The following is a 17,252-nucleotide window of genomic DNA, read 5'->3' on the forward strand; positions in this document are numbered from 1 at the left end:
AACTATGGGAGAATTCAGGGTCACCTGGTCCAGCCCTGACCTCATGCTTTATTGCTTTATCAAAAACAGTTAGCTTGGGTGTCTGTGAATCCAAATTGGAAGCTGGTTCAACAGGGGCATGAAAGCTGAAGGCTCTGCCTCCCATTCTACTTTTAAATACACTAGGAACCACAAGTAAGCCTGCAATCTGTGAGGTCTTTAAAAAAACAGGACCCGATTGTTCGGACCTTGTATGCAAGTAGAAGTATTTTAAATTTGATTGTGGATTTAACAGGTAAGACAATATATGAGAAATATGCTCTCTCTCGCTAGTCCTTATCAGTACTAATAAATCCATTTTGGATCAGCTGAGGGCTTTTCAGGGAGCTTTTAGGGCTGCCTGATAATAATGAATTAAAGTTCTTCATAGAAGTAATAAATACATGAACTGGTTTTTCAGCATCATTCAGACTGCTTCTAATTTTAGAGAAATTGTGTTAATGCAAGAAGGCAGTCCTAAATATTTGTTAGACATACACAACAATGCCTCCTGTAGGAAGTAGATCAGGTCAGCTACTAATCAGAAGATTGGTGGTTTGATCCCTGTCTGCTCCAGTCTTAATGCCAAATATCCTTGGGCAAGATACTACTGCCTGCTTTATTTTTGTGTATTAGCCCGGCTTAAAGTCAACAAAAAATATTTTCACAGTATGAGGCCTGTCAAGCAGCATTTTTATATGAAAATTAATTTACATTTGAGAATGTTTTCAGTCGGAGACAGTCCCCTCTTACTTGACACTTAGAATCTCACCACTTGATTTACATAAAACTCTAAATACAGACAAGAAGCCTGCAGGTGCATCCTGGAAATAGAGAGAAGGAGGTGTAAAATAGATGATGCCTCACTGACGGTCAAAGAAAATTCAGTTTCATTTAATACTCATCTTTTTTCAAACCTCTTTACTATTGCAGGTAAGTTAAACTAGAACAAGAAATATGACAAAAAGGGGAAATACAGGATGCACATCAATCATTTTGTTACAATATTTTTTTATTATTATTTTGCTGAATAAACATATAGCAAAGGCCAGTAGAGCACATAAATCAAACAGTCACAACAGTAACTGGTCGTATTTTATAACATGAAAATGAGCACTAAACAAATGCCAGGAGCATTAAAGAGCCAGATAGATGTTAAATGCTGATTCTGACCCTTCTACTACTCAGTGGGACATTCTGACTTCTTGATGGTTTTCTCTGAAGTCTGTGAGCCCAAAGACACTTTACATGTATAAACCTTATCCATGTTCCAGTCTGATGTCTGGATGGTCAGAGAGCTGCTGATTTGGTAAGTCTGGTCTGGTCTCTGAACAGCAGTGCTGGTAGAGATCCCACTGCTCACTGGACTCCCACCAGCCAACCAGCTCACATCTGCAAAAGGCACAGACTGACTGGACAGACAGACCAGAGAAGCTGTGTCGGACTGGAGCTCAGCACTGGACGGAGGGAAGACTGTCAGGACAGGAGGAGAGAGGCTGGAGCCTGAAAATACGTGAAAGACATTCAGAAACATTGAAATAAATCAATTAAATACTAGAAAGGTTTTTAAGAAAAGAAGTGTAAGAGACAGCAGTGGATGAATATAATCTATCTGTTATTATAAATGATAACTTATTGTAGCCATGAAAAACATCGCATCTGCCAAATTAGAACCAATCCTCTATAGCAGCTGAGATTTCATGTACAAACACACAAACAAGAAAACCATTTCAGGTTATGTCCTACAAGATCATCATGAAGCAATTTACTATAAAATAATAAAATTGCATAAATTGAACAAACTAATATCTTCCAGTAAAACTATAAATAAATAGTATCTAAAGCAGTAGAAATGTTACATTTCAAACACATAAACATTTACATCAGTCAGTATTTTTTAGTCTGAAACTCTTTAGTGTGAAATAAAACAATACCATCTATGATAAACGTTAAACAGAATACAGTTAGCTCTAAAACTGAACCAGATTAAGGTCAGAATGTTAACTTTAATTTAGTGTTTTGCCTTTTTGAGATTTGACTTTTAGATTAGTTACTACTAATCAGGACTGAATTATTCTTACATTTTGTCTTTAAACAATGTCTCATCAAATTTCAATAAAACTATTGCTTCATAGGAATGACAGAGATAAATATCTGCCTCTAATCATGAAGTTAAAGAATTACATTCAACAGCATTCAAGCATTTCAAGCCTCATCTAAGAGGCTTTTTCAGTTCTGAAGAAACGAATTGAAGAAGAATCTTGTATTTGAAGGCTCATTAGAATATTAATAATTAATGATTAAAAATCTGAAACATAAGATATCGAAACATAAACACTGAATAATATTAAGAAAATCTCTCCCACTTTATAATCAGTTTAAAAGTACTTACTTGTGACAATCAGCTTGGTGCCTTGTCCGAATACCACAGTGATTCAGTTTGTATACATGGCTGTACAAAAACCTCCTGACTGTCATTGATGAGGGGAGAGGAACTGAAACATCCTGTTGAGGCCAACTTTCACTGTCATCTTTATTTTCCCCTCATCAGTCTGCTTATATTTCATAACACATTGAATGACTGAGCTTTTACTTTACTGTCACATTCAAGTTTGTTTTTCTTTTTCCTTTTTTTAAGTCCAAATCAGATTGAGATGTGAGCAACGCAGTTTTTCTCATGTCTTTATCCACATCTGCATCACACAGTACATTTGTAACTTGTTATTCATAAGACTAAGCTGAAGCAGTGGATAAGATTTATTATCTCACACTTTAACTTTCTGATTTCATTCAGATATAAAATCAATCAAGGTTAGATTTTAAAGCTGAAAGTATCATGCTACTGGGTCTGGAACCCAGCGTGTTGTGTTTTTGATTAGTTTGATTAGTTATACAATTACATAATTTCCCTAGGGATTAATAAAGGATGCTGATTCTGATTAGTTATGTTTTGATTTGCTGGTTTTCGTGGTTTTATTCCCATTATTGTTTTCTGCTTATGTTACATTCTTAGTTATAGTCCTTGGGTTTCTGTTACCTTCACTTCCCCGTGTTCCACGTTTCATGTTTAGTTACTCTTCTCTCTGTGCTCCATGTTCACTTTTCCCTGTCAGCCATGTCTCCTTATCTGTCTGTAAGTCTCCGTGCCTTATTTGTATTTCCTGTTTTACTTTGGCGATCTTATGTCCTGTGTTCAGTGTTTTCAGTCTTGCTTCCTCCCCGTCTTGTTATGTCAGATTAGTCCACCTGTGTTTCCCTCCTGTTTCCCATTCCCTTGTTACCCCCTGTTATATTTAAACCCTGTGTTTTATTTTATTTTTTATTGCAGTTGTTGTATCATTACCCTATGTGCTCCCTGTACATTCATTAGTTTCTTGTGATTCATTAATTTGGATCCTTCATTCTGCCTGCCACACAGCCACACATGACAGAAAGGTTCTCAGTATGTGCCAGTCAAGTCATTTCAGCCATCCTTTATTATTTTGGAATTCTAAGGTAAAAAGAAGATTTGTCAAACCGTGTAGTGACATCTCATAACTGACTAAATATCACAAAAACAAGAATGAATGGTTGTTTGCAAATATGATAACTTAGAAACTGTTGACAGTGAGTATAAAAAGCAAGAGAAATATATAAGTGTTTCCACCTTCAAATTTGAGCATTGTAATGTCAGTCACACTATATTCCTAGTTTATTCAGATGAGTCTTCAAAACGATAACTATAACTCATATCATCAGTGTTTCTGGTTCATAATCATTTTTACATGTCTGACATAAAAAATGTTCATATAAAATATATTAGTTAATCATATGGTGGAACAACGTTAGTGCAGTCTGATGTTTGTCAATAAAAATAACATTTATTTAATAATACTTTCTTTAGGTGGTGAGTATACACTGATGTCTTAGTTATCAGTATGTGTAAAAATCTCAAAAAGGAGATGTAACAGTGAGGAGGTTTTTGTCACAGTATAAATCACTGTGATACGAACTCATCAACAGAGTTGTCATGTGTCTTACAGTAATAGACTGCAGAGTCTCCCTCCTCCACATTGCTGATGATCAAACGATAATCTGTTGTTGACTGATGAGTGGATGTGAATTTTGGAGCAGAGAACCCAGAGCCATAGGTTGGAGAACTAGAGCTATGATGAAACCTCAGCACAAACTGAGGAACTTCTCCTGGAATCTGTTTATACCACCGAGCATTACTGCCAGTAACAGTCCCCAGGTTACAGTCCATGGTGGCTGTCTCTCCTTTTCTCACTGACACAACAGGAGGTTTCTGTGTGAGCACCGTCACACCACTCACACCTACAAACAACAAGAAGACATGGAGTCAAGAGAAACAAACAGACTAATAAATCTTTCTTGAGGCCTGATTGGACGCATAAGTCCTCTTTACATGTTAATGCAGTGATCAGAGTACAGAGAGTCAGCAGCATGTTGTCGATGTGAGCTGAGAATTGACAATAAAATGTGAAGAAAATGTGCTGGTTGAGCCATTTAATATAACCAGGAGAAGGAGGAGCTGGGAATCTCTCTCTCTCTCCCTGCTTCTCTCTATCTCTTTCTTTCTGGATTGTTTACTTTATTAAATTCTATTAAATTATCAATCATTTCTGATTTAACTACATATCTTTTTACCACTGCCACTAGATTGAGCCTTCACATTTATCATTCAATGAAATCAAGTAGAGATTTAAGCTTTTGCTTAGTGTGGACCATTCTTTTGTAAAGTTTATATATCTGAAATAAAAGGAAGCTGGTAAAACTCATATAAAAAAGTAATACTGGCATTACTGTGACTATGACTAATGCAAACTGGTGGTAACATTGAAACAGGAGTTTCAGGTGCATTGGAAGACTTTAAACATTGGGGGCTTAGTACAGCGCTGAAATCTTTTGGAGTTTCTCTTAATAACAGCACCTTTTTAATTAAAAGGTTATTTATCATATTTTATTGTCAAATTAATATAATTATAGATATATAAAATATCAACCAATATGTACTGCCTAGAGCTTGATGTCACAGACTGATACTGAAATAAACAAACAGTGAAATTTGATTTCTTCTTGTTTGTTACTATTTGTTATTTTAAGCAACAGGAGTAAAACCTTCAGACAATCAAGTGAAAATGTTGATGAAGTATTCATATGTGAGACAGTATGCTGACAGTACTTAGTTCAATTTTTAAATTTTCTGATTCATCAAAACTAATTTAAGAGCAATATATGACTGACTTTTTTGTGTGTATTAGTGAATCATATCGTGAAACAACATTATTGTATTCTGATGTTTGTTAATAAAAATAACATTTATTTAAAAATGCTTTCTGTGGGTGGTGAGTGTACACTGAGCTTTCACTTATGTCTTTGTTATCAGTATGTGTAAATCTCAAAAAGCAGAAGTAACAGTGAGGAGGTTTGTGTCACACTGTAAATCACTGTGATACATGCTCATTAACAGAGCCGTCCCATGTATGGCAGTAATAGACTGCAGAGTCTCCCTCCTCCACATTGCTGATAATCAAACGATAATCTTTTGTTGACTGATGAGTGGATGTGAATTTTGGAGCAGAGAACCCAGATCCATATTTCGGAGAACTCCAGCTATGATACATCTTCAGCACATACTGAGGAACTTCTCCTGGAATCTGTTTATACCAACGAGCATCATTAGTACCAGTCCCCAGGTTACAGTCCATAGTGGCTGTCTCTCCTTTCCTCACTGATAGAACAGGAGGTTTCTGTGTGAGCACCGTCACACCACTCACACCTGCAAACAACAAGAAGACATGGAGTCAAGAGAAACACACTGAAATTAGTATATATGTGTGCAATATAAGTCAAAGTGTTTACATGTTAGAGCAGCGATGAGAGCACAGAGAGTCACCAGCATGTTCTCACTGTTTGACGAAAGATAGACTTGCAGCTGTGAAACGAACTGTACTGCTTTTGTTGGATGAAGAGGGGAGGTGCTGGAGGAGCAATTTTATAAAACAACTAACAAGAGGAGGAGCTTCAAAAATGTATATGCAACATTTTTTTGTCTTTACTATATTTATGTCTATTTGTGTTGGTCTCCCACCTATCAACCCATTACAACATTATTCTTTTTTCTTTCTTTCTTTTTTAATGACCTTTTTGTTTCCTTTTGTTCATACTCACTCTGAATATATCTATCTGCATGCATCTCTCTGCTTTAGATTAGATTAGATCTCTGCTTTTTTTTATAGTGCAATATATCAAGGCAGCTGGGGGATTCCTATGATTCACTGAGTGTTTCTTCTTCAGTCACCTTTCTCCCTCACTATGTGTCTATACATATATACATGGTGCCAATATGTTTCCAAACAACAAGAAGACATGGAGTCAAGAGAAACACACTGACTGATAATTCTTGCTGTATAATTTGGTGTATAAGACTCTTTACATGTTAGAGCAGTGATCAGAGTACAGAGAGTCACCAGCATGTTGTCAATGTCAGCTGAGATTTTACGGTAAGATAAGAAGAGGAGGTACTGGAGTAGCCATTTAATACAACTAGGAGGAGGAGGAGCTATGGCGCTCTCTCTGAATTGTTTCCTTTGTTAAATTCTCTTAAATTTTCTATATTTTCTGATAAATAATGTCAAGTGCTTTTAATAGGTATCTTTTTACCACTGCCACTGATTTGAGTCTTCACATTTATCATCAAATAATATACTGACACTACTACTGATTAATTATACCTGGTGGTAATATTAGTGGTAGCAACACTGGGCTCATCTAACAAACTGAGGTGTAATGTTGTTAAAGGTGAAGGTAATTAAAAAAAAAGAAGTTCATTCATTATCAGTATTTTTTCACTCCTTATGGAATGACTGGAAATATTTAATGTTTTTCAGAATTCATGAAAGCTGTAGTGTCTAATTCAAGTTTTCCTTGCAATATTGAGTTGCTGTGCTTTATTTACCGAGTCACCCTATCCCAAAGTCTTTCTGTGGAGATTGCTGTTCTAAAGATGAGGAATTTCCCAGAATATACAGAAGACACAAACTGATGTGCAGCAAAAACCTTTATGTTAATTTAAATTATTTCCAAATTATTTCTGCTGATCTACTAGTATTTTCCCGCACAGTCATCTCTGGGGTTTACATAGTCATATGGGCCCAAAAAAAGTAAATATCCAGTAAGTGTCAGTTCTCTGGAATAAAAATGCCTTGTTGATCCCAGAAGTCAAAGGAGACTGCTTCAAGCTGATAGGAAGGTAACAGTAACTCTGTCAACAACTTTTTACAGATAAGATATTCAGAAGAGCATCACTGAACAGACACACATCAAACCTTGAAGCAAATGAGATACAGCAGCAGGCACTGACCTGGTGTCACTCCTGTCAGTTAACAACAGGAAACTGTGTCTACATCTCACACAGACGATTCATCTGATTCATATTTCCTCTAATAAGCCTCCACAGATCAAAATATAATGAAGCTTTAAGTTAATTTGAAGCAAAACCACAATGCAGTAGTTCACAGTGATTCCTTTATATCAACTACTTATTACCTCAATACTTTTAAATAAAATCACACTCTTCAGTGGCTGAGACTGATTGGACAATGACTCCCCCTTGTGGGGAAAATATATTCATTTTACAATGCTATTTATTTTTTACACATTTATTTTCTTTCTTATTTACTTACCAACTTATTTATTTGACTTTCAGCATCAGTGACTTTAACTTTTGACTCTTATATTATCTGAATAGTTATTTACCATTTAACATCTTTGAGCCTTCACACTGACAAAAATATATAAATATATATATATATATATATATATATATATATATATATGTATAAGGTTCATATAACATTCAAGGGCGATAAGGTTCCAGTCATAGGTATTTTTTTAACCTCACTTATAAAAGTGGCATCAATTACTGGTCTTTGCATATTATTTTATCATCACGAAGGATTTCTCCTTTTTTGAAGATAAGCCAGGTTTAAAAGCAACAATGGTTATTTGTAAAATAATGAAAAGGTTCGCATTTTTTTGATTTTTCCAGTCAGGGACAGTCCCCTCTCACTTAGGACTTGATTTGCATAACACTCTAAATTCAGAGAAGAAGCCTCCAGGTGCATCCTGGAAGACAGAGGGGGAGGTGTAGATAGTTTCAGTTACTACTCATTTGGGGGGGGGGGGTTTCTTTTCAAACCACTTTTATTGCAGGAAACTTAAACCAGAACGTAAAATATTAATTATCTTTTCAGGCACTCCAATTCTCTATATATGATCAGAGAATTTTTGTACTTTTGTTTTTTGAGGTGGAAGTTTGGAGACTAACATGGCTCTATGATAACCTCACCACAAGTAAAGAACTTATGGACATGCACACACTAGCACATAGACATACAGAAGAGTTGAGGAAATTCAAACAGGCAGAAGAAGAAAATGCTACATTGCCTCCAATGTTCACTTGCAATATTTTTTATTAACATTTTGCAGAATAAATGCATAGCAAACATTAACTGCTAGTATTTTCTTACATGTACACAGGCACAAAAAAAAATACCAAAAGGATTGAAGAGCAGACTTTAAATGCTGATTCTGACCCGTCTGCTAGTCAGTGCTACAGGCTGATTTGCTGATGGTTTTCTCTGAAGTCTGTGAGCCCAAAGACACTTTACATGTATAAACCTTATCCATGTTCCAGTCTGATGTCTGGATGGTCAGAGAGCTGCTGATTTGGTAAGTCTGGTCTGGTCTCTGAACAGCAGTGCTGGTAGAGATCCCACTGCTCACTGGACTCCCACCAGCCAACCAGCTCACATCTGCAAAACGCACAGGCTGACTGGACAGACAGACCAAAGAAGCTGTGTCGGACTGGAGCTCAGCACTGGACGGAGGGAAGACTGTCAGGACAGGAGGAGAGAGGCTGGAGCCTGAAAATACATGAAAACCATTTAAAAAAAAATCAACAACAACAACAATAAAATGAATAAATAAAAACTGGATCAATATAAAGTAATGTATGAAAAAATACTATACTTTAACTCCCAAAATAGCTAAAATAACTTCTCCAAAATACATAAAAGCTATGTCTTACAACATCATCATCAGGCCAGAGATATTGGATGAAGATGATATCTATCATAAAATAAACAACTCGCATAAAAGACAATGACATCTGCAAAAAAGAAGGAATAGTCATCTAAAGCAGAACAAAACAATGGATTTTTTTTTAAATCAGAAAAACAAAAATTTTTCCACACAGATGAAAAAATAATACCAGCTATGACAAACTGCAGACAAAATGGGTTTAATTCTAAAACCAAGCAACACTAAGGTTAAGGTCAGATTGTTCAATTATAGTCAGTTTTCCACCTTTGGTCAAATGTTTGTTACTACTGAGAGAACATGGAATAATTTCCAGAAAATATTATTTAAAAAATGTTTTCTGAGAGGCAGATAATACTATCATTTTATAAGAATAATCAAGTTCAATATCTGTGTCTGTGCACTAATGAAGAACTTAAGTCACATTACAACGTGTGATCAACTCTGTAGCTTGCAGACTGCATGAAACAGCAAAAAAAAGTCTAAAGAAAAATCTAAGTATATGAGAAATGAGAAAATTAGAGAATCTAAGCATAAACACAAAATACCTCCTGTTTCATGATCAGTTTAAAAGTACTTACTTGTCACAATCAGCTTGGTGCCTTGTCCGAATACCACAGTGATTCAGTTTGTATACATGGCTGTACAAAAACCTCCTGACTGTAACTGATGAGGGGAGAGGAACTGAAACATCCAATTGAGACCAACTTTCACTGTCAGTGTGGCTTCCCCATATATTGTTGATCAAATGCTAATCTGATGTTGAGGGATGAGTACATGTGAATTTTGGAGAGGAGAAGCCAAACCCATAAATTGGAAAAATATAGCTATAATAAAAATACAGCACAAAGTAGGGATGGGACTTGATAAGAATTTAGTGATTTAGTGATTATCAATATTATTTATCAATTCGATTCTTTATTGAGTCTCACTGAATTCTCACTGGCTTTGCTTCTAGAGTCACCAACATCACTGAAAAGCACATTAAACACATTACCAGAGATGGGCAGTAACGCGTTACAAGTAACGCGTTATTGTAATCTGATTACTTTTTCAAGTAACGAGTAAAGTAAGGGATTACTATTGCAAAAACGGTAATTAGATTACCGTTACTTTCCTGTAGGAACGCTGCGTTACTGCGTTACTAAAACCGGTGGGGCCAGGTTTCACAATGAACACACCCGAAACTCTGGCTGATTGGGACCCACACCCGCTTTCACACCTTGGCTCAGGCGATTAGAGGATCATCAGGGGGTCCTTTTGTCCCTCTGTGGGGGGATACTCCCACTAGGTTTATATCTGGGACTCTCCACCATTTGACCTTAGAACTGAAGAAGCTTCTCGGATGAGAGGTGAAACGTCTTCAAGTAACTTAAAGAAGTCCAGACGCTTTTCTTTGCAAGCTCCTTTGACTACGATGACCTGGATGACTGAGAACCTTCACAGACATAATGTCTCATGACAGTGACGTAAGCGAGTGCGACGTTCGTGACAACAGCTGTGTGGGGTGTGTGCGTGCAGCGTTTAAAGCGTGGAAGTACTGACCTTATTTTGAGTTTGATTCCATAAAAAGTGACAAAAACATTAACGTCCGTTGTGCGTGGGAAGAAAACTTCTTTTTACAGCGAAAAAAGACCCCTAAACAAGCACCGAGTGCGCTACCACGTAATGGGAAATTCACAGAGAAGCTGCCGTATCCTTCCACTGACCGCTGCAGCACACCTGCACCAGAGCACACCTCCGTCTACCCTACTCCTGCTTTACAGGTGAAAATAGAGCAAAAGGAACGCTAGTCTTTGATTTTATTTATTTTCTGCTGTGTTTTACTTTTACTCTATTTGAAAGACTGAGTGTAAACACAAAAAAAATATTTTATTTTGTGTGCTGGAATGTGCAGAAAATAGGTTTAAATGTTAAACTAATTTCTTCAAGTCAGAGAATGTTGCATATAATTTAATTTTTGCTTGATGCATAAAGTTAAAAGATTAAAACTGATAAAATAAGTTTAAAAAAAAGAGACTTTTCCATTTGATTACATTTTGTATGATGGATTATTTAGAAAAAGTAGAATTGGGCTGAAAGATCTATTGCTTTATCACCTATTCAGGTTGTAAATCGTGTTTTTAAAAGTAACTAAGTAACTAAGTAATTAATTACTTTTGAAAATAAGTAATCAGTAAAGTAACGGGATTACTTTTTTGGGGAAGTATCAGTAATTAGTTACTGATTACTTTTTTCAAGTAACTTGACCAACACTGCACATTACATTCATGAAAATTATTTGCACGCTTTGTGGTCAAACATTTGAACTTGTTAGAGGTATTTTCCCTCTTTGCTGTGATCATTGTTGGGTTATTACTCAAAAAAAAGTAATGTTGTATGTTGTATGTATGTTGTAATGTTGTATTCCCAGTAGAAAGTAATTCTTTACACTACTAGTTACATTACTTTTGCGTTTCTCCATGAAATGGCCTGAAATTCATTGTCTCATAATTGCCAGTGAACAATATAAACCTGAGGCTACAGCCCCATGCACCAACAGAAATCCATATCCTAAGAAGGACACACATGATTTTTCTCTTAGTGTTTAGAGCCATCAGCACAGCAGTCGTCACTGTGATTCTAGTTTAGAAACATGAACAGGTAGAAAAGGAGGCTACAGTCTGACTGCTCATCACTGCTTTTGTTACCTGTTGAAGTTTAGAGTCTGGCTGCTGGGCTGGGGTCAGCATTTACACAGCTTTAACCTTATAGATTTGACAAGGTAAGCCATAGTGTCTATTTTTAGATTTGCCTCATCAAATCTAAAAATAATACATAATACATTTTACGTGCCTATTTACCAACTAGTACACACAGATGCAAGGAGGGCAGCGTTATCTTTTTAGCTTGCTCTATATTTTAAATGCACAGTACAACAACAAATTAACAAAAAAAAAGTCGAAGTAAAAAAAAATGTAATGATTTCAAATGGTTAGAATTTATTTATAAAATCTGTAGAGTCTCTCATTTAGTTTTTTGTCACAGTGAATGAGTGTTGATATTCTTCTTTTAAAACAACATATGATATAAAGAGGTGTTCCTAAAAACACACACAACGGAAATATTTACTTCTGTTTTATTTATGTCTATATATCAGAGCCATCCCATGTCTGACAGAAATACCAAGCATCAGCATTTATGGCTGCTGCTTGGCTCTGGGTTCTCTCTGGGGAGAACGTCAACAGAATGTATATTATGTCAAAGTCATGTGGTAATAGAAGGTTAGATAGTGAACAGAATTGAGAGTCCCTCAATGAAAAATAAGAATTGGTAAGAGAGAAAATAATACTCTTAAAATAGAGTAATTCATTGTTTATTAACAGTTAGTGGGTTGGTTTCAAAAAGCAGAAGTAACAGTGAGGAGGTTTTTGTCATGGTGTAAAATACTGTGATGCATGCTCTTTAGCAGAGTCATCCCATGTGTGACAGTAATAGACTGCAGAGTCTCCCTCCTCCACATTGCTGATGATCAAACGATAATCTGATGTTGACTGATGAGTGGATGTGAATTTTGGAGCAGAGAACCCAGAGCCATAGCGTGGAGAACTATAGCTATGATAAAACCACAGCACATACTGAGGAACTCCTCCTGGAATCTGTTTATACCACCGAGCAGCACTGTCAGTAACAGTCCCCAGGTTACAGTCCATGGTGGCTGTCTCTCCTTTGCTCACTGATAGAACAGGTTTCTGTGTCACCACTGTCACACCACTCACACCTGCAAACAACAAGAAGACATGAAGTCAAAAGAAACACACTGACATTAGTATATATGTGTGCAATATAAGTCAAGGTATTTACATGTCAGAGCAGTGATGAGAACACAAAGAGTCACCAGCATGTTATCGGTGTGAGCCGAGAATGCACTTTTAATTTGTAACCTTAAAGTGGCTGTACTGCTTCTGTAGGATGAAGAGAGGAGGTGCTGAAGGAGCCTTTTAATACGACTAACAGGAGGAGGAGCTTAAAAATACATATGTATATTTCTCCTCTTGACTTGACTTGGTAATGTCTTTAGCATCATCATCTTCTTGTTGTTATTTCCTTCTTTCTTTTTTCTTTTTTTAATTTTTACAATCTTTTCATGTCCTTCATGATGATTTTGCAGTGTTTTAACTTGATTCCTTTTCAGAATTTAAAGATAGATTTAAGTTTCTCAACAAGTGATATCAAGTAGATAATTTAAACAAAAATTAAACCGTACCTTTAACAAAAAGTGAGGATTACTTAGTGTAATGCTTATAAAAGCTGAAAATAATTTGAAAAGAAGTGTGTTTATGTTTGATGTTTTTCAGATCTCATGAAAGTTGTTGTGTATCTCAGGTTTTTGTCACAGTCTGAGTCACTGTTCATCTTAACTTACAGAGTCATCCCATTTCTGACAGAAATACTTAACAGAAAGTAGAAATGCCATTTGCGTCCAACCACTAATGTAATCCTATTACATGTTCTGTTCGAGATTTAATGATTTGAGATGAGTAATGTTCGAATTTTTTTAAGCTGTAATGTCTCTAATTTAGTTTTTTTGTCACAGCCTCAATCAACGTGATTCAGCTTCATCAGCACAGCCACCAAATAGCAAACAGAGTCTCCTGCCTCTGCCTGCTAGGTAATAAAGTTGAACAGAGGTGAATCAGTCTGAGGAGAATCTTGTTGTAAAGCTGGATGAGCCGTCAGAATGGTCACATCTCAGAACAAATGAGGACTCACATCTCCAACTGTGTGCAGCTGGTGAGTTTGTTTGACAGCTCTGTGATCAGTATAAAGTATAAACATGCAGAAGTATCTGTGAAAAGGTTTATGTCACAGTGTAAATTAGTGATGCAGCATCCCTTGTGAAGCTGTCCCCTGACAGTAATAGATTATAGTGTTTTCCTCCTCCACACTGATGATGATAATCTGATGTTGACTGACGAGTTGATGTGAATTTTGAGAGGAGAACCCTGAACAATATTTTTTGAGAACTCCAGTCATGATGAAACTGCAGTACATGCTGATTGTCTCCTCCTGGAATATGTTTATGTCAACGAGCAGACTGGTCAGTTGCAGTCCTCAGGTTACAGTCCGAGCTGGCTGTCTATCCTTTTCACACTGATACAACAGGAGGTTTCTGTGTCACTCACACCTGCAAACAGGAAGAAGACGTGGAGTCAAGAGAAACAGACAATGACATCTGTGCATAAGTCTGCACATGTGGGTTAAACCTTTGACCTTTTTTGTGATTTCTAAAATGTAAACAAATGAGCAAACAGCACATGCATTACACAGGTATCTATTAAGTGTGACATTCTGGTGTCTTGATGGTTTTCACAAAGACACTGCTGATTTGGAAAGTCTGTGCTGGTGTTGGAACAGCAGTGCTGGTAGAGATCCCACTGCTCACAAAAAGCAGAAGTAACAGTGAGGAGGTTTTTGTCATGGTGTAAAATACTGTGATGCATGCTCTTTAGCAGAGTCATCCCATGTGTGACAGTAATAGACTGCAGAGTCTCCCTCCTCCACATTGCTGATGATCAAACGATAATCTGATGTTGACTGATGAGTGGATGTGAACTTTGGAGAGGAGAACCCAGAGCCATAGCGTGGAGAACTCCAGCTATGATAAAACCGCAGCACAAACTGAGGAACTCCTCCTGGAATCTGTTTATACCACCGAGCAGACTGGTCAGTAACAGTCCCCAGGTTACAGTCCATGGTGGCTGTCTCTCCTTTGCTCACTGATAGAACAGGTTTCTGTGTCACCACTGTCACACCACTCACACCTGCAAACAACAAGAAGACACGAAATCAAGAGAAACACACTGACATTAGTTTAAATATGTGCAATATAAGTCAAGGTATTTACATGTCAGAGCAGTGATGAGAGCACAAAGAGTCACCAGCATGTTATCGGTGTGAGCTGAGAATGCACTTTTAATTTGTAACTTTAAAGTGGCTGTACTGCTTCTGTAGGATGAAGAGAGGAGGTGCTGAAGGAGCCTTTTAATACGACTAACAAGAGGAGGAGCTTAAAAATACATATGTATATTTTTCATGTTGACTTGACTTGGTAATGTCTTTAGCATCATCATCTTCTTGTTGTTATTTCTTTCCTTCTTTTTTCTTTTTTTAATTTTTACAATCTTTTCATGTCCTTCATGATGATTTTGCAGTGTTTTAACTTGATCCCTTTTCAGAATTTAAAGATAGATTTAAGTTTCTCAACAAGTGATATCAAGTAGATAATTTAAACAAAAATTAAACCGTACCTTTAACAAAAAGTGAGGATTACTTAGTGTAATGCTTATAAAAGCTGAAAATAATTTGAAAAGAAGTGTGTTTATGTTTGATGTTTTTCAGATCTCATGAAAGTTGTTGTGTATCTCAGGTTTTTGTCACAGTCTGAGTCACTGTTCTACTCAGTATTTCTGTCAGACATGGGATGACTCTGTAAGCTGAAAGCAGAAATGCCATCTACCATCTGCCTCCGACCACTAATGTAATCCCATTACATGTTCTGTTCGAGATTTAATGATTTGAGATGAGTAATGTTTGAATTTTTTTAAGCTGTAATGTCTCTAATTTAGTTTTTTTGTCACAGCCTCAATCAACGTGATTCAGCTTCATCAGCACAGCCACCAAATAGCAAACAGAGTCTCCTGCCTCTGCCTGCTAGGTAATAAAGTTGAACAGAGGTGAATCAGTCTGAGGAGAATCTTGTTGTAAAGCTGGATGAGCCGTCAGAATGGTCACATCTCAGAACAAATGAGGACTCACATCTCCAACTGTGTGCAGCTGGTGAGTTTGTTTGACAGCTCTGTGATCAGTATAAAGTATGAACATGCAGAACTATCTGTGAAAAGGTTTATGTCACAGTGTAAATCAGTGAAGCAGCATCCCTTGTGAAGCTGTCCCCTGACAGTAATAGATTGTAGAGTTTCACTCCTCCACACTGATGATGATAATCTGATGTTGACTGACGACTTGATGTGAATTTTGAGAGGAGAAACCTGAACCATATTTTTTGAGAACTCCAGTCATGATGAAACTGCAGTACATGCTGATTGTCTCCTCCTGGAATATGTTTATGTCAACGAGCAGACTGGTCAGTTGCAGTCCTCAGGTTACAGTCCGTGCTGGCTGTCTATCCTTTTCACACTGATACAACAGGAGGTTTCTGTGTCACTCACACCTGCAAACAGGAAGAAGACGTGGAGTCAAGAGAAACAGACAGTTACATCTGTGCATAAGTCTGCAATGGACATCAGATTCTTTACATGATAGAACTTTGATGAGAGTGCAGAGAATCACCAGCCAGTTGTCAGTGTTTTTATAGGCTAAAGAGAGAATGAGCTTGAGGTGTCATTTAATAGTACCAAATGGTGGAGGAGCTGTGGATAAAGATGATTTTGCTCTCTTTTCATCTTGTCTAGCTTTATAAGTAATTGTATCAGCTATATTACCTACTTGCACAGGCATCTACTATTCATTGGGACATTATGACTTCTTGATGGTTTTCACAAGGACACTTCACCCAGTCTGATGTTTGGATGGTCAGCCAGACAGGGGAGGCTTTGTTGTACTGGAGCTCAGCACTGCATGGAGGGAAGACTGTCAGGACAGGAGGAGGGAGGCTGAAGTCTGAAAATAGGTCATAATCCAAAAACATACAGAATCAATTCAGTAAAAAACTGAAATATACAGCATAAGACACTGAGTCAGTACATAAATTTATTTCTGAAAAAAAAACAAAGGCTATCCCTGAATATAATTAAAATGTGTACAGATACAATAATGTCATATAATCTCAACAACTTGTAGAGGATGGATGTGTCTGATGATTTGTGTTTTTATTGGCAGCTGCTGACAAACAGTCTAAACGACACGTCAAAGACTCTAAAAGCAGAAGTACTTTGTACAGAGGTTTTTGTCACAGTGTAAATCACTGTGATACGCTCTCCTGAGCAGAGTTATCCCATGTTCCACAGTGATACACAGCAGAGTCTCCTGCTTCTGCTCGCTTAATGATAAACTGATAATCAATGTTTGATGAGGCTTTAGAGTTAAATCGGTCTGAGGAGAATCCTGTTCCAAAGTAGGGTGAACTGTGG

At 36.9% G+C, this 17,252-nt stretch overlaps 2 protein-coding genes across 3 annotated transcripts; both read right to left on the minus strand.

Annotated features, from left to right (window-relative positions):
• Positions 1-515: 515 nt before the first annotated feature.
• LOC146388491 (immunoglobulin lambda-1 light chain-like) lies at positions 516-5,970 on the minus strand. The gene is made up of 4 exons (XM_084925835.1): positions 5,881-5,970; positions 5,471-5,797; positions 2,411-2,440; positions 516-1,521 (listed from the first exon to the last, which is right to left on the minus strand). The coding sequence occupies exons 1-4, from the start codon at positions 5,918-5,920 to the stop codon at positions 1,199-1,201; spliced, it is 720 nt and encodes a 239-aa protein (XP_084781961.1). The 5' UTR covers positions 5,921-5,970; the 3' UTR covers positions 516-1,198.
• Positions 5,971-8,474: 2,504 nt separating this feature from the next.
• Positions 8,475-15,118, minus strand: LOC146388492 (immunoglobulin lambda-1 light chain-like). Of its 2 annotated transcripts, none has more exons than XM_084925837.1 (4): positions 15,008-15,118; positions 14,602-14,924; positions 9,702-9,735; positions 8,475-8,945 (listed from the first exon to the last, which is right to left on the minus strand). In XM_084925837.1, exons 1-4 carry the CDS (start codon positions 15,045-15,047, stop codon positions 8,623-8,625), a joined length of 720 nt encoding a protein of 239 aa, XP_084781963.1. In that variant the 5' UTR covers positions 15,048-15,118; the 3' UTR covers positions 8,475-8,622. The 2 variants fall into 2 exon arrangements, with proteins under 2 accessions (XP_084781963.1, XP_084781962.1); XM_084925836.1 differs by lacking the exons at positions 14,602-14,924; positions 15,008-15,118 and adding exons at positions 12,558-12,880; positions 12,964-13,048.
• Between the last annotated feature and the right edge of the window lie 2,134 nt (positions 15,119-17,252).

The sequence above is a fragment of the Perissodus microlepis genome, chromosome 4 (assembly GCF_051167445.1).
Source record: "Perissodus microlepis isolate ML-2025 ecotype Zambia chromosome 4, ASM5116744v1, whole genome shotgun sequence".
NCBI classification, from domain to species: Eukaryota; Metazoa; Chordata; class Actinopteri; order Cichliformes; family Cichlidae; genus Perissodus; species Perissodus microlepis.